At 44.8% G+C, this 21,663-nt stretch overlaps 2 protein-coding genes across 2 annotated transcripts; both read right to left on the bottom strand.

Annotated features, from left to right (window-relative positions):
* Positions 1-5,925: 5,925 nt before the first annotated feature.
* LOC117864558 (pre-mRNA-splicing factor cwc22) lies at positions 5,926-13,587 on the bottom strand. The gene is made up of 3 exons (XM_034748691.1): positions 13,227-13,587; positions 12,065-12,141; positions 5,926-7,047 (listed from the first exon to the last, which is right to left on the bottom strand). The coding sequence occupies exons 1-3, from the start codon at positions 13,585-13,587 to the stop codon at positions 5,926-5,928; spliced, it is 1,560 nt and encodes a 519-aa protein (XP_034604582.1).
* Positions 13,588-15,836: 2,249 nt separating this feature from the next.
* On the bottom strand, positions 15,837-21,302 carry LOC117865062 (lactoylglutathione lyase). The gene is made up of 8 exons (XM_034749140.2): positions 21,143-21,302; positions 20,903-21,037; positions 20,240-20,301; positions 18,146-18,206; positions 17,658-17,737; positions 17,487-17,557; positions 17,265-17,354; positions 15,837-16,118 (listed from the first exon to the last, which is right to left on the bottom strand). Exons 1-8 carry the CDS (start codon positions 21,230-21,232, stop codon positions 16,021-16,023), a joined length of 687 nt encoding a protein of 228 aa, XP_034605031.1. The 5' UTR covers positions 21,233-21,302; the 3' UTR covers positions 15,837-16,020.
* Between the last annotated feature and the right edge of the window lie 361 nt (positions 21,303-21,663).

Genomic DNA, 21,663 nt, shown 5'->3' with positions numbered 1-21,663 from the left:
AACTCACTACAGGAAAGCTTAAAATTGCCGAGTGCCAGGGGCACTTGGCGAAGGGTAAAAAACACTCGGCGAACCGTTGGCCGAGTGTAACACCCGGCAAACGGCACACGGTAAAAATTCAGTCGGCAAACACTGATTTGCTGAGTGTTTTGTATCGGGCACTCGGCAAAGTCTTTGCCGAGCGCCAAGAAAACACTCGGCATCCAATTTTTGAAAAAAAAATATCCTGCTCCGCCGCCGCCGCCGCCACCACCGCCAGCTATGCCAGCACCACCACCACAGCACCACCTCCCATGCCGCCACCACCGCCTGCTCCGCCAGCACCACCACCACAGCACCACCTCCCATGCCGCCACCACCACCGCCTGCTCCGCCAGCAGCACACCCCCACAGCCCCACGCTGCCGCTGATCTGGAGACCTTCCCCAACCTGGCGCACACGCAGCACCTCCAGGCATACATGGACCTGGAGTTCGTGCGCAGCCTCGACGCCGCCATCGACAAGCTCCCGTTCCTGCGTCGCACCCTGTCCATGGTTGAGCGAGAGGGCCCCAGCGCCGCAGGATCCTATGAGGGGAGGGCCGGCACCGCCGGATCCACTGGAGAGGGGGGGAGGGGCAGGGGTGCGCCGCCGTCGGGCCCCCTCCCCTCGATCCACGGCCGCCGCCAGGCCCCTCCCCTCGAGCTGCCCAGATCTAACCGGTGGTGGAGGGAGGGAGGAGGCCGCCCCGGCCGCCCGGATCTGCCCGGCGGCGGAGGGAGGGAGGGAGGTGACCACCCCGGCCGACGGTGAGGGGTCGGGAGGGGGCGCCGCCCGCCGGAGAGGGAGGGGAAGGGGCGCGCCGGATCCGGCCTCGAGGGGCGGCGCGGCGGAGGAGAGGGAGAGGAGGGGCCCGCCGGAGGAGAGGGAGGGGAGGGGGCCGGGGGGGCGGGCTGCAGAGGAGAAGGAGGGGCGCGCGGGGGGCGGTCTCGGGCGCGGGGAGAGGGGGTGGGGTTAAGTAGTTGATATTTTGTTTGCTGAAGGTCCGAACGTGGACACCCGGCAAAAATTTTGATTTGCCGGTGCAATAAATAAAACCCTCGGCAAATTTTTTTTCTCATTTTTGTTCGTTTTATAACACTTTTTTCTTTATTTATTTCGATATATTTTAAAATACTCCATCAAATTACCTCAACAATATATATTTGATTGTTCTACTCATATTATTTCATTATTTTATGCGGTTATAGTTCAAATTCAATTTATATCAATTAAAATTATATAATTGCACTTAATACATTAAAATTATCTAACGGTTCCAAAAAATTACAAAAATTTCACATGAAACAATATATGTTCTCTACTATCTATACAAAAAGTTTTTTTAGTCAAAACAAAACTCAATTAAAATTCTATAATTGCACTTAATACATTAAAATTATGTACCGGTTCCAAAAAATTACAAAAATTTCACATGAAACAATATATGTTCTCTACTGCCTATACAAAAAGTTTTGTAGTCAAAATAATACTCCATAGTCACTCTAACTCCAATTCTTATCGAATCCTTCTCAATGCTACTATTCTTCTTTTGAGATGCTTTGGTTTGTAAACAATGTACGTGACGAAATGTGCGAAATCTTCTCAATTTTTTTTCACAGCCTCCACGTATGATATCATCACATCATGACAAATCTCATGATTTTCAGACTTCGCTTGCTTTTTTTACAATTTAAAAATCATTCGGCCATACGTTCATGGTCATGTTTCCTGAATAAAATGTTTAAAATTTCTTTTCATTTCGTGGGTCATGTCTCAAATTTGGCTAAATAATATGAATATAATTTTTCTACTCATTTTATTCTATAATTTGAATCACTTGCAGTTCAAATTTGACTTATACCAAAATTTTCCTTGAAATACAATTAATTAAATAAATATAGCAAATAAATTCAAAAATATACCAAATTTTAACATGGAGTACCACATGTTGTATGTGGGGAGTAGAAAAAATTTCAAGGTGAAAAGAGGGAAAGACTAATTTTTTTTGCCGAGTGTCAAAAAAAACACTCGGCAAACCCCTCTTTGGCGAGTGTCTTTTTTGACACTCGGCAAAGTCCCCTCTTTGCCGATTGTTTTTTTTAACACTCGGCAAAGAGGAGGGTTTGCCGAGTGTTTTTTATTTGACACTCGGCAAAGCCCCGATTTGCTGAGTGTTTTTTCTTTGCCGAGTGTTTTTAGCTTGGCACTCGGCAAAGAGCTTGTTTGCCGAGTGCTCGAAAAAAAACACTCGGCAAAGGAAAAAACACTCGGCAATTTTTAGCTTTCCCGTAGTGACTACTTCATATATATCATCTTTTTGTTATTTCTTACTATGTATTTAAAGTTATATCTTACTCAACCATGATCTGAACATTATGGTTTTGCTATGCTAAATAGTCCATTGAAATTATTTTTCTAAAATAAATAAGATTACCTAGTTGAAATTATTTTTCTTTGGAAGTTATCGATTTGTTTAAAAAATTGGACAACATAACATCTCCCACACTATTATTATTATTTTTGGACAAACAATTAAAAATTGGAGTATTATGTTGTGGTCTATTACTGATATAGAAAGACCCACCACTGATGGTGAAGGCTCATTACTGGGCCCCGACCCGAGGTCACATAATTTAAGTGGTTGAAAACTTGTCACTAAAGGATATTTACTGACGAGTGTTGTTATCCGGTGTATTCATTATTTTGTCTGTTTTTAAGTAGTGACTATGTTCACAAGAAACCGTTAGCACTTCCTTTGACTCCCGACTAATCTGGATGATAGCGCACAGCTATTCATCCATGATTTTTTGTCAATTCTTTTGTGCACTTTAAAAAGTGTATTTGATGGCTGTTACATGGTAACACTCAAGTGGTAACACTGGATGTTCACTACGGGAAACAGAAACATTGCCGAGTGCCCCTGGCACTCGGCGAAGGGCTAAAAACACTCGGCGAACCGTTTGCCGAGTGTAACACTCTGCAAACGGCACACGGCAAATTCTGAGTCGGCAAACACGGATTTGCCGAGTGTTTTGTGTCGCGCACTCGGCAAAGACTTTGCCGAGTGGCCAGAAAACACTCGGCAACATTTTTTGCGAAAAATTAAAAAAAAAAACAACCTCCGGCCAGCCACCACCACCGGCCGGCCGCTACGCACCGCCGCCGCCTCGACCCGCCGTCGCCGCCGCCGCCGCCCCGCAGCCGGGGAAGAAAGGAGGGCGCCAGATCTGTCGCGGCATACCTGGGGCACGGACTTGCGGACGGGGGCGTGGAAGAGGCAGGCGTGGATGAGGTGGCCCGTGACGGAGGTGACGAGCATGCGGCAGGCGCGTCCGTTGATGGCGTAGTTGAACTCGAAGACGTGGTCGCTGCCGCCCCGCGGCCAGATCCACCGCCGCTGCCTCGGTCGCCACGACCCGCCGCCGGGAGGGCGCCAGATCTGGCTGGGGAAGAAAGGGAAGCTAGGGGCGCCAAATCCGGCCGGGGGAGGGAGAGGGGAGGGGAGGGGAGGGAAGGGAAGGGGAGGAGGAGTGGAGGATGTGTGCCGGGGGAGGGAGGGCCGCCGGGGGAGGGAGCTAGGGGAGGAGGAGGGGGCGGCGTGAGGGGAGGCCAGGGGGAGGAGGGGGGCGGTCCGGAGGCACGGGTGGGGGGGCGGGGGCGGCGTGAGGAAGAAGGCGGGGGGGAGGGGGGGGGGGGGGGGGGGCGGGTTTGTGGGCCGGGCTCCGGCCGGCCGGTAGGGTTAAAAAAGGGTCGCCGAGTGTCCTAGGTGGGCACTCGGTAAAGTTTTTCTTTGCCGAGTGTCTACCTAGGACACTCGGCAAAGTTTTTTTAAAAAAAAATTAAAAATATCCAACAGTTTCAAAAAAATACCAAATTTTCACACGAAATAAGATATGTTCTCTACTGACTATACAAAAAGTTTTGTAGTCAAACCGAAGTCGACCGTCACTTCGACTCTAAATTTTATCAAATCCTTCTCAAAGTTACTATTTTTCTTCTGAGATGCTTCGGTTTGTAATCATCGTACATGATGAAATGTGCAAAACCTTCCCAATTTTTTTCCACAGCTTCCACGTATTATATCATCACATAATTACAAATCTCATGATTTTCAGACTTTGCTTGTTTTTTTTACAATTTAAAAATACTACCGCCACACGTTCATTGTCGTGTTTCCTGAACAAGATGTTCGAAATTTCTTTTCATTTCATGGGTCAGGTCTCAAATTGAGCCAAATAACATGAATATCATTTTTCTACTCAAATTTAACTTATACCAAAAATTTCCTTGAAATGCAATTAATTAAATAAATATAGCAAATAAATCCAAAAATATACCAAATTTTAACATGGAGTACCACGTGTTGTATGTGGGGAGTAGAAAAAATTTCAAGGTGAAAAGAGGAAAAAAAAATTATTTTTTTGCCAAGTGTCAAAAAAACACTCGGCAAACCCCCTCTTTGCCGAGTGTCTTTTTTGACACTCGGCAAACTACCCTCTTTTGTATGTGGGGAGTAGAAAAAATTTCAAGGTGAAAAGAGAAAAAAAAATTATTTTTTTGCCAAGTGTCAAAAAGACACTCGGCAAAGAGGGTAGTTTGCCGAGTATTTTTTACTTGACACTCGGCAAAGCCCCGATTTGCCGAGTGTATTTCTTTTGCCGAGTGTTTTTGGCTTGGCACTCGGCGAAGAGCTTATTTGCCGAGTGCTCAAAAAAAAACACTCGGCAAAAAAAATACACTCGGCAATTTTTAGCTTTCCCGTAGTGATTCGCCACGTCAGAGAAGGTAGCAGCATATCATTTCTTATCAATTTGTTTTCTGGAGAAGCTCCAAAACTTTTCTTGTGCAAGTGCAGCACATTGCGTCCTTCTTTGTAGGAAGGAAGCGTGGCAACTTCTTGTCAAGGTGAGTACTGGTCATTTCCAAGAAATAATCATCGATAGCTTTGGTTCTTTTTCTTTGGAACTACGCATGCAGACGAAGTGAGTACTGGTCATTTCCAAGAAATAAGGTAAATACGTTGTGAAGGCTGCCAATGGTAAGATTTGATGGTTTCACGATGTTGTCAAACCAAGTGGTACCTTCATTTTTTTTTTAAAAACACCTTACTATATAGGCCGCCACTAATCTGAAACTACTAAATAATAATCTATTGCTCATTATGTTGTCTTCTACTTTCAGCTCAGCTTGCAGATGCCGCATATCCATCTCCTCCCCCCTCCACCCCTCTCCTTCATTCTCTCTCACTATCTCATTGTTTCAAATTGCTCGCCTTCGCACCAGCGTGAGTCCAGTGTCAAATAATTCACATACACTACTGCACTAATAACTTGATGCTACCACCCGGTTCCCATGCCCACCACAACCACTAGGATGGTCTACCTCACCAAGGCCGATTCACACATATCCACTACATTACTAGCATATTGCTGTCACTCGGCTCTCACATGTATCTGCCACTACCTCTAGGCCATCCTACTTCCCATTGCCCTTCTTCCTCTATTGTGGGCAACCATGGACAACCCCTAAATTCACCCCAAAGACCTTTTGGAGTGGTTTGAGATGATGCTCGATTTTACACACCCGGGGATGTTTATAAAGAGAAAAAAAAAGGCCTCCAAGTTAATCAACTTCAGCAAATATCTAATTTCGCAGTGACTTGTGCATCAAGGACCTATTAAACCGTGTTGGATAGATGGTCCTTGAGATGATATGGAATACTTTCTACGCCAGCTGCAGAACCGGTTCTGGTTCAGGCTGCTCTGTTCTTGGGGTTGTATAATAGTGAAACCTCCCTTACCAGTAATGCTACAACTGTTCTACATTTTGGACAATATTAACATTCCAACAGAAAGTTGTCCATGCAACCAGACTTCATACAATGTGAAGGGAAAAAACATAGTACTACGCAACGAGCTTCCTCGCGGATTCTGTTACGCCTCCCAGGCCTATCACCGTGAAGAAATTAATGGCGAACCGCGTGTTCCTGGCGCAGTCTCTGGGGAAGAGGGCGTCTCGTACCTCAGTGTCCTCGTCGTTCACCTTCTCGCTAAGCTTCCGTATACCGAGCTGCTCCCCGAGGTCCTGGAACAGCACCTTGATGAAAATGCGCAACGACGACGTGGTGTCCTCCTCCGTCACCCTCACGCGCCCCAGCGCGCCGCGCCACGGGACCGCGTCGGCCGCCAGCAGGTCCGCGAAGAATCTGGCCGTGGCGCGCAGCTCGTCGCTCGTCATGCGGTGCGCCGCCGAGTAGTGCCCGGCGAGGCAGGCCTCGAAGCCGCCCTGGTACGCGCGGCCCATGGCGCACAGCCGCCGCCCGATCCGGCTGTAGTAGCTCGTGTACGCCTTCTCCTTCCTGCTGCACTCGACGAGCATGGCGCAGAGCTCCGCCTCCTGGCCGGGCCGCACGACGGACAGGAGCTTGTGCCCCGCCTCGTCGGAGTCGGCGCTCGACATGACCTTCAGGTATATGGTTCTCCGCAGAGTGGTCAGGTCGGTGTCAGTCCCATCGTGGATGGTTGCCTCCTCGTCGGACTCGTGATCGCTGCTCTCCTCGTCGTCGTCGGTGGAAGATTGTTGGGTCTTCTCGTCCTCGTTCTCGTCGTCTCCGAGCATGGCTCTCTTGAGTTCCTGGTACGCGACCTCGTCTTGCGCGAAGGTCGGGCTCGGCGTGAACACGTCAAGATGGTCCTCAGGATCGAGCTTGTCTTCGTCAAGGGAGAGCTCAATCTGATGCGTCACCTGGTCGTGGTGCTCGACGAGGTCCAGCTCCGGCCGGACCGGTGGGTGACCGCGGAACTGCGATTTCCGGACGGCGAAGAGATCTTCGATCATGAACTGGGTGCGCTTCTCGATGTCCCCGTCGTGCAGGATGCTCCTGAGGCTGCCAAAGACTGCGTCGAGCCCCCGCGGGCACGACTCGTGGAGCGCGGCGCCGCACTCGGTGACGAACCCGACGGCGACCTCCACGGCGCCGTCCGTCGGTCGGTTGAGCAGCAGCGCGAGGAGCTCCAGCGCGAGCAGCTAGTGCGCGACGCCCTGGTTCACCAGGGGGGCGACGAACCTCGCCGCGGCCGCCAGCACGTGCCTTTCGCCGGCGGCGTGGGCGCGCCTGACGCGGATCACGAGGCGGACGAGGAGGTGGCGGCCGACGGCGGGGAGCACGGCGTTGGCCACCGCCGCGAGCGCCGCGAAGTGTCAGGATCCAAGCAATCGAGACAGAAATCCAAGAGAGAAAAGGGGAGAAAATAACAGCAACAAGCAACAGATCGAACAAGTGCAGTACTAGCAGTAGTATTAACGATGGACAGGGCTCAGATACAGGAAGAGGCCATGACGGCGCCCGTGGACTACTGCTAAACTAGAGTTCGATCTAGGGTTCAGATAACCAGCATATCCTCTCCCAGGGAAGGTGTCCTGCTATTACAAGCCATCCGACAGCAAAGCAAAAGTAACGATACAGAGTTACTATTATCGGTCTGTTAACCAGGTGAAAAGCTACAGCTATTACAGAAACAATAGGAGCCGTCCGATGCGTCATCGACACTTCAAAAGAATCCCGCTGAAATGACCACTTCAGCTGCCGACTTCACTTGGACGCTTGAAATGTTATCTGAATGGCACATTCAGAGCTTGCTGCATACAGAGTCCTGACAATGCTCCCCCCTTAACATCCTTATCCTTAAGGATGGAAGGAAGGAAATACCCGACGGATGAAAGCAGCATCCTCCCATGTAGCTTTTGATTGAGGAAGATTGGTCCACTGAATTAACCACTGCACAACCGGCTCATTGTTCCTTGGAATCATTCTTCTTTCCAGTATCACTTCTGGGGCAACTTTGATAATCCCATCAGCATCAACCAGTGGAAGATCAGGGGTGGGCACTGCACTTGGACCAATGTGCTTTTTCAATTGGCTCACATGAAACACAGGATGTAAAGTACATTGATCTGGTAAAAGTAGCTTATAAGCTGATCTGCCAATCTTTTCAAGGATTTTGAAAGGGCCATAATATATGGAATGCAATTTTAGAGAATTATGCAGGCTGAGAGAGGTGTGTCGATATGGTTGAATTTTGAGGTAGACCATAGAGCCAAGTTCAATCTCCCTTTCAGTCCTATGCTTATCAGCTTGGTGTTTCATTCTTCCCTGAGCCTTAAGCAAATTGTCTTTAATCAGCTGATTGGCCAATTGCCTATTTTGCATAATCTCTCGTGCACTATCATTGGGGCAATCTGGCAAGACCACTTCAGCAATCATAGGAGGAGGAAAGCCATATAATGCTTGAAAAGGAGTCATGTTCAAAGAAGTATGAAAAGATGTATTATACCACCACTCAGCTGAGGATAGCCAATAGGACCATCTCCTGGGAGCTGTAAAGCACATGCACCTTAGATAGTTTTCCAAACATTGATTGACTCGTTCTGTTTGTCCATTTGTCTGCGGATGGTAAGCTGAACTCAAATGTAAATTAATGCCTAATGCTTTGAAAAGAGATTGCCAAAGAGTACTTGTGAAAATTCTATCTCTATCTGTGACAATCACCTGTGGTGGTACATGTAACTTGAAAATATGATCAAGCAATAAAGGGATAACCTCATTTACAATAAATGGGTGGCTTAATGTAAGGAAGTGAGAGTACTTTGTAAATCTATCAACAACTACCAAAATGACATCTTTTCCATTTGATTTGGGTAACCCCTCAATAAAATCCATTGAAATATGTGACCAAGCCTTGTCAGGAACAGGTAATGGTTCCAAAAGCCCAGGATAGGGAATATTCTCACTTTTGTTCTTTTGACAGACAGGACAAACCTTCACATAATCTTTAACATTTTTGTGTAGTTTTGGCCAATAGAAAACCAACTTCAGCCTTTGATAAGTTGCTCGCTCTCCTGAATGGCCACCAAGAGCAGATTTATGGAAATTTGCCAAAAGCTGGGTCCTCAAAGATGTGTCTTGGCCAATAAGAATTTTGCCTTTGTACCTCAAAATGCCACTAGCTAGTGAATAAGAAGGCACAACATTACTGTTCAATCCAAGCTGGTACTATTACTGAAATAGCATATATAGAGGAGTTGAGATCAACTCTAGAAAGAGCATCAGCCACTTTATTCTCCTTTCCTTTTTTGTACTCAATTTTATAATTATAACCCAACAGTTCGACAAGTAACTTGTGCTGGATACCTTCCACCAACCTCTGTTCCTGAATATACTTCAAACTTTGCTGGTCTGTTCTAATTATGACCGAAATGCTTGCAAGGTAATGTTTCCATTTCTTTAGTGCTTCCAAAATTGCCATTGCTTCCTTCTCATAGGTGGAGCATGCTGCTGCCTTGGGACCCAATGTCTTGCTGAGAAAAGATATAGGTCGGCCATTTTGCATTAAGACAGCTCCAATACCTGTGCCACTAGCATCAGCTTCCAAAACAAATGGTTGAGAGAAATCTGGGAGAGCCAACACTGGAGGATTGGACATAATCTGCTTAAGTGCTTGAAAGGCTTGCATTTGCTTTGATGTCCACTCAAATCCATCCTTTTTCAATGCATCAAATAAAGGTCAGCAGATAATACCATAATTCTGTATGAATCTTCTATAATAACCAGTTAAACCCAAAAAATGCTCTTAAGTCAGTTACCGATTTAGGTTGAGGCCAATGCTGAATGATAGTAATTTTGGAAGGGTCTGTAGCTACTCCATTCTTGCTTATGACATGACCCAAATACTCAATTTCAGGTTGTGCAAATGTACACTTTGATAATTTGGCAAATAGCTTGTTCTCTCTAAGCACTGCCAAGACTGAATGTAAGTGGGATATATGATCTTTCAGGGAAGTACTATAGATGAGAATATCATCAAAAAACACCAAGGCAAATTTCCTCAGAAAAGAAGCCAATACATTGTTCATCAATGTTTGAAATGTGGCTGGGGCATTTGTCAATCCAAATGGCATCACCAAATACTTAAAATGGCCCACATGAGTGGTAAATGCAGTCTTCTGTATATCAGCTTCACTCATTCTAATTTGATGATAGCCTGACCTCAAATCAATTTTGGAGAAGACTTTAGCACCAAATAGCTCATCCAAAAGATCTTCAATAATGGGTATGGGGTACTTATTCTTAATTGTATTGGAATTGAGCTGCCTAAAATCCACACATAGTCTCCAAGTACCATCTTTCTTTTTCACCAAAATCACAGGAGATGAATAGGGGCTAACACTTGGCCTAATCATTTGAGCATTCAGTAGTTGCTGAATTAAATTCTCCATAGTATTTTTTTGATGATGTGGCAATCTGTAAGGCCTTTGATTGATGGGTTTAGATTCTTCAACAAGGGGAATAGAATGATCAATAGATCTATGTGGAGGGAGTTCAGTTGGTCCAGTGAAAATATCTTGAAATTCATCCAACATAGTTTGTACTTCTGTTGGAATTTCCATTTTTGATTGAAGAGGAGGTTGCTGAGTGTTGTTGAGGACTATGACAGCTCCAACTATTTTGTTTTTCAACAAGTGACAAAGCTTCTTGGTGCTGATCAACTGGCAGCCTTCTGGAATAGTTTCATCAGAAAATGTGACAATGTGTTTCCCATCTTTACTGATGGAAAATTCCCTCATTTTGAGATCCAAACCAACTGGGCTATGTTGATAGATCCAGTCTGCCCCCAGGACAATATCAAAACCTTGAACCTCAATTAATCTAAAATCAGAACTGAATTGGTGGTTTTGAATAGAATAAGGACAAGCCAAACAGGCTGTTGAACTGTGTATCTCTGTACCATTTGCAGCTGCCACCTTAACTTCCTCCACTTGTGAGATTTGCAATTTATTTTTCATGGCAAATTTATCATTGATAAAAGAAACATCACTACCACTGTCCACAAGTGCTGTTCCCGAATGGTGGCCAAGTTGAACGTTCAAAGTAAAGGTTCTAGCTGAAGAAGAAATATCTGTCAGAGCATGCAAAGAAATTTGAACTGTTGGAATTTGCTCAGCATCATGATATTCACCCTCCTCACTTGAATTCTCATCTTCCACCAGTTCTACCTTCTCTTGCCCTTCCTTTTCCAGCAATACAACTGAAAATAATTTTTTTCCTTTGCACACTTTAGCATGACCAGGGACCCATGGTTCCTTGCAAGTAAAACATTTACCAGCAGCTTTGAGCTCAGCTATATTATTTTGAATTTGCTCTTTTTCTTTGGAATCTTTCTGCCACACTTTCTGTGGTCTATACGATTGAATTGTGGAAACCTTTTTGGTGGTGGGTGAGCTTGTTCCAGCCTTCTAGCATACCAAAAGGCAGAATTGAGGCTTGCAGGCTGGTGACATTGAAGATGGTGTTGTATAGGTTCTTGTAACCCAGAGATAAAACTGCTAATGAAATAGGAATCATGCAAAGATGGATTATCTCTTTTGACTAAACCCATTAACTCTTCAAATTTTGTGATGTACTCTTGGACAGGTCCATTTTGCTTAAGGCCATGGAATCTGGCAATGACCTCATAAAGAGATTCCTCAATGAATCTATCACCTATCATTTTACAGAATTGGTGCCAAGGGACAGTAGAGGCATTACCACCAGTGCTTCTCCACCAGAACTCAGCTTTCCCCACAATATACATTACTGCAATTTGAACTCTGCTTTCATTTGGAACTCCAACCAATTCAAAATATTTCTCAGCTTTCCTAATCCAACCATCAGGATCTGAACCATCAAATGCAGGAAATGATAATTTTGGCCCTTTAGCTATCAGTTTCTGCTGGTGGTGCAATTGTTGATGAAAGTCCAAGTTGTTGTGATATGGTTGGTGGGCCATTGTGGGATTTGGATGAATTACATGTTGGTTGAGGTGATGATATTGGTTAGCTTGTTGCTTTGCCAAAAATGCCTCATAAGCTAATTGAGTTTGATCTGGATCAGAAGTGGTATTAGCTTTAGCATAGAATTTTTCTAGCTCCTTTGCTGTCCAAGGCAATCTTCTTCTATAGCAGCTGGGACCTTCACAGACCAAGGGGAGAGATCTCTGTGATGAACCTGCACTGGAATTTCAGGAGGTGGAGTATCGGTGTACTGATGAGGCCCTTTGGAAGCTGATCCCTTATCTTCAGAAGCTGCAGAAGTAGTAAGGTTGTTTAGGCTTGAGAGAATTTTGTCCAATGATGACTCCAGCACTCTGTTTTGGTCTTCTTGCTTAGCTATAAAAGCATCCAAAGCAGACCTAATTTTCTCCATCTCCTCAGCTGAAGCATAGCTGGAAGTAGCATTAGATTCCTTAGTCACCATCTTCTTTGGCTTTAGAAGTTCGGTTTGAGCCAGGCTCGCCCCAGAAAGACTTCCAAAGTGATCTACCGCCGCCTGAGTTGTGGATGTGACGCCGGAATTTTACACAAGGACACAGCCTTGCAACCCTTGTCACAGAACAACTCACCTCCGTCACCTCCTCGAGCAAATCAGTGAAAGCTTTTGGAATTTTACACAGGAACACGTCCTGCAACCCTCACTTTCACCAATCCACTGAAAATTTGGGGAAAATAGGAAGTAGCTCACGGAATTGGGTGGGAAGGGTGGGATTTTGCACGGGTGAGCCGAAACCACCAATCCACCGCGCCAATCGGACTAATTCCGGAGCTCTGGCTGTGGACGCAAACAAATCTCGCCAAGGACCCCTAGCTCTGGATATCAATTGTCAGGATCCAAGCAATCGAGATAGAAATCCAAGAGAGAAAAGGGGAGAAAACAACAGCAACAAGCAACAGATCGAACAAGTGCAGTACTAGCAGTAGTATTAATGATGGACAGGGCTCAGATACAAGCAACAGATCGAACAAGTGCAGTACTAGCAGTAGTATTAACGATGGACAGGGCTCAGATACAGGAAGAGGCCATGACGGCGCCCGTGGACTACTGCTAAACTAGAGTTCGATCTAGGGTTCAGATAACCAGCATATCCTCTCCCAAGGAAGGTGTCCTGCTATTACAAGCCATCCGACAGCAAAGCAAAATTAACGATACAGAGTTACAATTACCGGTCTGTTAACCAGGTGAAAAGCTACAGCTATTACAGAAACAATAGGAGCCGTCCGATGCGTCATCGACACTTCAAAAGAATCCCGCTGAAAACGACCACTTCAGCTGCCGACTTCACTTGGACGCCTGAAACGTTATCTGAATGGCACATTCAGAGCTTGCTGCATACAGAGTCCTGACACGAAGATGGCGGTGAAGGCGGGGCAGGCCGCCTGGGACCGGAGGAGCGCGCGGCAGAGCAGGCCGCGCACGCGCATGAGGTTCTCCGCCAGCAGCTCCGGCGCCACGTGGCGGATGTTGGTGGGGGTCGCCTTGTTGACCAGCCCGGTGATGCTCTTCCGCAGCGCGTCCCAGTTGCGGCGCTGGTACCCATCGCCGCCGGACTCGTTGCCGCCGGCGCCATCAGCGGTGGCGCGATGTGGAGGGATGTAGATGCCTCCGCTTCCACCGCCGCGCTTGCTGCGTTCCTCCTCGGCCGGCGCCGTCCTCGGTCGCTTGCGGGTCGCGTCGTCGCTTGTGCCCTGCATCATGATCTGCCCCGACTGGTTCGTTCCGTGGAGATGGAGATGAGATCGCTGCTTGCTCTCCGATAAAGCCGCGGTTGCGGGAGGGATTCGGAGAAGATTCCGGCCAACTCGGTCACGAATCCTACGGCGTTGCAAACTTGCAATGCACGCTCGGATATAAATTCCGGACGGCAGGACCGACTTGGCATGCAAGCCGTAATTAATGCCTTTGATTTGATACCCACCGCCGTCTGAGCCTGGATGACCTTCCCCATTGGCCATTGGCTACCGCGCCGCCGTCACCTGTGATCCACCCCGAGCCACAGCCGCGCTGCTCTCTCCACTTTATCTCCGCCGGAGGTCGAGAACAGGGCTCGCACTGCCACGGCAAGATCTAACGCCGCTCCGCCGCGCCCAAGGCCCCGAGATCAACAACGGTGAGGCTGTCTTCTCGCATGGAATGCATGGCTCTCAATGCTTTCATTATCTCTGCAGTATCTATTCAATCCATTATGTCGCTAAGTGTTAATTAATCTTAACACAAATTCTAGTGGCTACTTGCTTTCGCCTATCTATTTTGTATCTGTAAGATAATCCAATCCTCGTGAAGGGATTAACCGAATAGGCCCCTATTAAATTCCGTCCAAAAATTTGAATGCTCCTGCTGGTAAAAGTTGCTAGCTCTTTTCCAACCTTAAGCTCGCCTTATGTGCATGATGTATACTTTAGGGCAAGTACATTGGTGTTGTCTAATAGTCGGTCTCATGCATTGACACGTAATCATGAGATGGCTTAACAAATAACTTTATTTTTTTTATCTATTCTCTTAATTTGTGCATAGAAAAAAAAAAGAAATAGTATGAGGTGCATGCAACCACAACTCGTACAATGGTAGAGTAGCCGTATCGTAGTCCTAAAATTCTAGCTTATGAGGCGGTTGTTTCATGAAACAACGACCTCTTTTTCTCTCATCACCCTCTCTCCTTCACATCAGCAAAAATTCGATGTGACATTGCATGAGACGACCTATGAGACTGCTGAGGTGTAGCAATGTACTTGCTCATATGATTCTCAAAAAATCTCAGTTGCAGACATTGCAACCAGTTGACCAACACCATTCTCGATCGTGTCCTGCTTTCTTTTATACTAATCTTGTTTCGCACCGGAATCATCCCAAATGTTTAACATAACCATTTCATTCTTGTCCCCAGGTCCCATGGCAATGGGTTTATTTAGGCGCAGCGTCATGTTCATGCTGGGAATTGGTTGTGGCATCTATGCAGAGCAGAACTACAACATGCCTAATGTGAAGAAGCTAGTCGAGACCTATGTTTTCTTGACTAGGTATCTTGCTGAAACCTACCGCAAGCCGAAGAAAGATGACGAGTGATCATTTGCATAGGTCAGGTTTTGAGATATGCTTCAGGTATCTTGGTCAGTTGTGGAATTCGTCGCATGCAACAGCTTTTGGGAATGTTAGGCCGTCTAGTTCTCTCAGAATCACTCGAAATCAGATCTATACCATACAGATTGATTTGACCCGATTTAAAATCCGACCTAACACACAAAATAACCGTTCGGTTCGGACCGAAGTAGAACCAGCATTATTCTATTCTAGCTCGTTTTGGTTATCCTAACCTCTTAGTGACCCAGAATCAATCCTCATGTCTTGACCTCCACAACGAAACCCTCCAGGATCGAGTGACACAACCGAATCATCATTCCCCTCCGAATCCGTTCCATAATTCAATCCGGAACAACCAAACGAGGTCTGAATGTGCTAGTGGCAATGGATTGTTTTTCATCGAGATGAATGCAGCTATGCCGCGTTTACAGAGCCAATGAATGTTTCATCAGGCGTATCAGAAACTTTTTTTTGTCCAAACACGAATTTATCCTTCTCACAAAATGAAAATCCGGTCACTCTTTCTTATGTAAAACATGCAAAAAAAAAAACAAGAAGAAGAAAAACTTCAGCCTACCATCAGGAGAACGTACTGAGTCTTCTCCAAAAAGAACTCATTGCTTACAGTTATCAGATGCGATATAGGCATGCAAAATTATTTGTTCTTTTTTATACCCATAAGTAAGAAGCTTAATTTCTAGAATAGCAGAATGCCAAAGCATATAGAAACTGTGTGGATATATGCAGCTCCCCCAACGAGCTCCTGACCACTTGTTTGCAGTTTAAAGTAACATTTCATTAACATCCAACAAAAACTAAAATTATTTAAGCAACCTTATTTTACTTCCGACACCACAATTCATTCCTCTGATCGCCAAAAAGAGATAATAGTCTCATTCCTAGAGGGTAAAGCCCACAGCTGTGGTTCTGAGATAATGGGAGTTGTATCATCTTGTGTTCCATACAACGAATGAACTATGTTCCATACTAACTTGCATTATAACATAGAAAAACTGAACTCGAAGCATTCAGAATATCTGAATCACAGAACTTCATGATGCCGAAGCAGTCACTGTCCCAATGGTGTGGTCAAAAATCTCAATCCAGTAGCCATCAGGATCTTTGATAAATGCGATGCCTTTGATTTTCCCTGCAGCCAAACAACACCCATTACATATCATCACGTTATGCATTACAAAGATAAAGAGTGTGAAGGTGTTTCATGATTTGATTGGAGGTTATGTAGGTAGCATTATCAAACATAAGGCTGAGAGCATCTTGATCACTGCTCTTCATAATTTTAAGTAAACTTTCAATGTTTCATTAGCAAAATTTCTTTACACAATACCAATGTAAACTGCTGAATGGGCCAATCTTCTGAAAAAAAAAAGGATGGGGGGTTACAGGAAACACATAAGTTCGGAGTGACTAACAAACAGATCAATCTAGTCTCAAACTTATCTGTTAGGCTTATGTCACATGCCACGTTCGCGTGGTAGTCAGCAATGAGTACCATAAGGTGAGTAAATAAACAAAAAAAAAAATCACCCCCTGGTTTCTTCTTTACTTTCAATGTATTCATTATGGTTCAATGGTCAGGATGAATGCACAAATAAACAATATGATGATCAGGCTTCTATTTATGGATAGAAGATCCTCAATCACTCATTTTCACTATGCTATTGAATTCTGGGGCAATCTAGAACTAAAATTCAAATGGATGCTCAACTTGGTAGCATGCCTAGAACATTGCACCCACTTGTGGCTGACTTGGCATGCCAAGTAGGCCCAAATAAAGCGTTTGGACTAAACCAGCCAATTCAATAACTAAGGGACACATTCAGCCTTTTATAAATATTTTTGTAACAAAAAGTAATAGTCAAAGTTGTACTTCAGGAATCATGTTGATGTCAAAAACATCACTTATTTGTTACTGAAGGGAGTACTAAAGTAAAATACTGAATTGACCACTTCTCCAAAAGAAAGGGAGGTAAAAACTTTAGACAAAGTTGGTAATGACTCTCAGGGATGTTGGTAATCACTATCAGGACGACTCTGTAGATGCACAAGGGCGAATACAAGAAAAGATCAAGGCAATGACTCAAATATTACAGGTTACTGTTTTGGATTACTACAATACACATAACGTTAGTCCTATATTTAATTGTACCACAACCCTACCGATCTTACAGAAAGAAGCATTTAACTACTATGTTTCTTGTTTGAATCAACATTCCAGCATCAAGGCTGTACAATCAACACCAGATGAGTAACAATACAAGGCAAATTAGCGTACCATCATCGGGTTTCTTCACAAAGTCAACCCCAAGACGTTCAAAGCGTTCACATGCCTTGTAGACGTCATCCACGGTTACTCCTATATGACCTGAATGAACAAAAATAAACAAACAAGTGAGACGGCACCTACGATATTCACAATTATTCTTGTCTGAACTAGTTCTACGATTTCAGAAATGGCAACAGTCATTTCAATTGCATATGAATCTTAAGCACATACCAAAACCACGTGGGTCTGAGTTTCCATTATGGTAACATTTGAATTCAGGGTCATTTTCTGTGCCCCAGTTGCTGCAGTATTACCAAGAGTTAATCAATTTGCTTGTGAGCATTCAAACTAATGAGGAAAATGAACAGCGTTTCCACAACGGTAAAGGGTAACAAGACGCACTGGGTGAGTTCGAGGGTAGCTTTTTGCCTGAAAGTCCATTCAGTCCGTTTGATATGATCAGCAGGAGCTGATGTCACATCCTAAAAACTCAAAGCAGAGTCAATTGACATAAGAACTTAAGAAGCAATATAAAAAAACTCGACCTGCGGGGGGTAAGACAGCCCCTGGGCATTTTGTTAAGAACAAGACCTTCTCACACAGGTCGAGAAAACCCCTGCCCACCCTTACATAGCGGCACCATAGCCCATGTAAGATGACCAACGACCTGGGCTGGGCCTTAGACCTATGCTTTGGCATGGGACAGACGAGGGGATTTTTTTAACCTCAGCCTGAAATTCGCTCCCACGGGGAGTCGAACCCATGACCTGAGGAGTGCTACTAGAGCCACCTAACCAACTCAGCTAGAGGCCCGTTCGCACTTAAGAAGCAATATCATGTAAATTATATTTTAAGGCAATCATGGTTCCACCAGTCTATGAAACTTTTACCTCATAACCGAGAAAATACAAGCTGAACTTCAACTCTTCAAAATCTAATCTTTTCAGCAACCTGTAAGAAGAAGAAAGTGCTACAAATCATAAACTAATAAGATATAGATATACATGCAAGATACCTAAAAATCCTTTTGATCTAGAACACAAAACCATGATCAAATCAATTGTCTCAGTCTGTAGCAATGGTATCACGAGGAATTTAGAGCCACAAAAAATTATGTTCTCAAATTTGTTCATATCAAAAGCAGTGGTACTAGTCCAGTTTAATTGCTTGACTAACTGTACACAAACGTACAGCTTGCAGCTGTTTACAGAGCTGGATGTAATTATGTAGAGTTACTGCAGGTTTCTCTTTCAGTTCCTTTTTCCTCAACGAACTTTTTGAATTATTTTCCATCAGTCAACACATAAATGCAAAAATCCAATCAGACTGAGGCTCCATGGCCATGAAAGAGCAGTGCTCCACTACTCTGCAGATTAGCTGACATTGTTTTGGTCCAGACTTAAAAATTTTCACCAGAATCGACCAGTCCGATCGTAGGGCCCATTCGGAAGCGAATGCTCTAAAAACATTTAGGATTTAGACCAAATTCAAATAAAATCGGATTTGAATGTATAAGGAACCCATATCCAAGTGACCCTTGTGGCATTTTTGGGTTACTGATGCATCATGGATTTGATCTAATTTCCTTGATCGTTAAGGAAATGAATTCACTATTCTGTCCAACCCAAGGGATGAACCTAAACTCTTACCCATCCCTCCCCACTCTTCCCAATCCAAAGTTTTGGTGATAAATATGAATACCAATCAAGACATCTCAAGTTTGCATTTTTCTTGTCTAGGATTGTAATCAAGATACAGAACCAGTTAAACACGCCATGCCAGAAAAGTAATGACTCATGCAATGTACTGGTGTCCAATTATCCAACATAAAATGGTGTGCTATTGTCAATATAATCTACTGAAAAACCTTGCATAACTCGAAAAAGGCAATAACCACCGTACCCTCCATGAGGTCATATTAGAATGCCGGGGGGAGGGGGGTTCGAAATCAAATTCTGATCATGGGGTCTGCCCTGAAAAGCCAAAGCTTTGGGAAACTGTATGCCATTATCAGAATACAAAGCTACCACTATGTAGATTTTAAATAGATGATGTTCTAATGTTTTGATGTAATAAAATTAGTGATAGAGCTTTCCCAAAGCCAAATTCAGATTTTGGAAACAAACAGAGCCTTAGTACTATGAAGCTCCCACAATGGCAACCACAAGAGCAATACTCAAATGTCCAGTGGTCCAACTCCAACCTACATTACTCAACATAACCTTAGTGTTATATTTGTAGAACCAAATTTGGTACCTGGGGATGGGAGTATGATATTTGTTCACCATTGTTCATGCTCAGGCTTCAAATGATGATAGCATGCAAAACTTTATTAAAGACTGGAATGCTTTCCAGACACTGTAGCATTTTACTAAAACCGCAAACAGTGCAGCTAGCCACCTACACACAATATAGTTTGTCCAATACTAATCTGTCACTATGAGAGTGGCAAGGATCAGCTACACGAGTTCCAGATGAGATCATTAATGTTTACGTAAAAACCATTGATGAAATTACTTTCTATGTGTAGAGAACTGCAACTGCCAGCATCATATACCTATGAGGCTATGACTTCAACCATTATCTAAGCTAACACTACCAAAAGAAAAATCATAGTGATTACAAATGTATATGCAATTCCCATGCTTCAGACCATGACTTCATTATCCATCCTGTTCGAAATATATTGTCAAGTGGTAGTTAAATTGTTTTAAAATGGCAATTGGAAACCTGTGGAGAGTATTTTGTTAGCAGAGTTATTTCACCTTTAGGCCCTCAACGTACAGATTAAAAATGTCCCCAATCCCCCATTATCACTCTACCAGGAAAAAAACACTCCAATGCTTGACTTTTTCTTCCCAACCATCAATACATCTAAAGAACATAGATAACACCAAGAACAGAGATAAGCTATGAATGCTTTTCATCTGTCATGCATGGATACATTATCTGTAGGAACTAGGAAGAGGAAGAAGAGAACTCACGACATGCCCATCACACGGGAGTAGAAGTCAAGGCTCACTTTTGGGTCCTTCACACGTAACATCTGAAAAAAAAAGCAACCCAAATTATCAAAATCCTATAGCGACCAGAGCAACAGAAGAAACATTCATGGTAAGAAGTTTGGTCCACCTGTGGCTAATTGCAAAACCATGAAACAATGTTGGTTTAAGATGAGGCAACTGAAATAACTCCATACATGTCATTCAGTCAATTGTAAAGCATCCAAACACCCTGATAGCAATACAAGCCCATCAAACATTTTGGATCAAACTCTGATATTCAAGTAATGGGACGTGCTTGGAGGATCTGGTCCATAATTGATAGTAGCTGCAAATCAGCGACAGATGAACTATCCTGTTAAATCCAACAGATCCCCCCCCCCCCCCCCCCCCCCCCCCCCCGCATTTCACGAAACACAGAATGACAGAAGCAGAACACCTTATTATACGCTGACCCTGCTACAAGCCTACAACAACTACCATTTGTCCATTTGGATCATCTCAACTTCAGCAGCGGCTCGACCCCATATGTCAAATCCACGCATCGAACACCAAAAGGGGAATGCCGAGGCGAATAGCACACATCCGTGCTTGAATCTTGATGAACACCTGGTTGAAACAGACAGGGGTAAAAGTTGAGCTTACCGTTTGCTGCAAGAAGTAGCCCTTGGTGGCCGGGTCGATCTCGGTGTGGAGACCGGGGTTGTTTCCCGGCGCCTCCTTTGGCCCCGACGACGTCGACATGGCGGCCGGCGAGAACCGGCGAACCCGGTCGAACCCCTGCGAAACCAAAGAAACGATCCCCAGGGGAAATGGTGAGTGAAACCCGCTCGAGGACTCGAGAATCTACATCAATCGAAAGCTTGGGACACGGGGATCCGGGACCTTGATGCGAGCGGAGCGGGAGAGGTGCGGCGCGGCGGGGAGGCGGCGGAGCAAGGCGCACGCGGGGGACAGGAGCGAGGCGGCGGCCATGGCCTGTTGTACCAGGGTTTATTTATAGGATAAGGAGAAAATGTTACGAGTCGGTGTGTACGGCTTCTGGGTTCTTCGGTCGGACTGTTGTTTGTTGTTGGGTTTAGGGGCTCGTTTACTTCCCTCCAAACTCCCAACTTTGACACTATGCAAAAGAAGATTCCCCATCATATCAAACTTGCGGTACATGCATGGAGTACTAAATGTAGATGAATCAAAAACTAATTGCACAGTTTTGTTGTACTTTGTGAGACGAATCTTTTGAGCCTAATTAGTCAATATTTGGACAATAATTCACAAATACAAACGAAACGCTACAGTGTCGCATTTATGGCAAAATGCCAATTTTGCAACTCCTAACTTGGGAAGTAAACAAGATCCAGTAGGACGGCATCTCGGCAATTCTACCCGCGGACATGAGGATATGGATA

This window comes from Setaria viridis, chromosome 7 (genome assembly GCF_005286985.2).
Source record: "Setaria viridis chromosome 7, Setaria_viridis_v4.0, whole genome shotgun sequence".
Classification (NCBI taxonomy): Eukaryota; Viridiplantae; Streptophyta; class Magnoliopsida; order Poales; family Poaceae; genus Setaria; species Setaria viridis.
Note: the sequence above shows the minus strand (reverse complement) of the source record. Positions and strands in the feature narration are given on the sequence as shown.

Excerpts from the sequence above, each read along its gene's own strand:
- LOC117865062 (XM_034749140.2), bottom strand. The coding sequence starts at position 21,232 with ATGGCCGCCGCCTCGCTCCTGTCCCCCGCGTGCGCCTTGCTCCGCCGC. Across the intron at positions 20,302-20,902 it reads GCTACTTCTTGCAGCAAACG|ATGTTACGTGTGAAGGACCC; the intron begins GTAAGCTCAACT and ends TTTTTTTTTCAG. Across the intron at positions 16,119-17,264 it reads TGTGAAGAAACCCGATGATG|GGAAAATCAAAGGCATCGCA; the intron begins GTACGCTAATTT and ends GTTTGGCTGCAG.
- LOC117864558 (XM_034748691.1), bottom strand. The coding sequence starts at position 13,587 with ATGATGCAGGGCACAAGCGACGACGCGACCCGCAAGCGACCGAGGACG. Across the intron at positions 12,142-13,226 it reads CATCTTCGTGTCAGGACTCT|CTTCTGAAGATAAGGGATCA; the intron begins GTATGCAGCAAG and ends CTACTTCTGCAG. Across the intron at positions 7,048-12,064 it reads CTCCTGAAATTCCAGTGCAG|CTGCTCGCGCTGGAGCTCCT; the intron begins GTTCATCACAGA and ends GTCGCGCACTAG.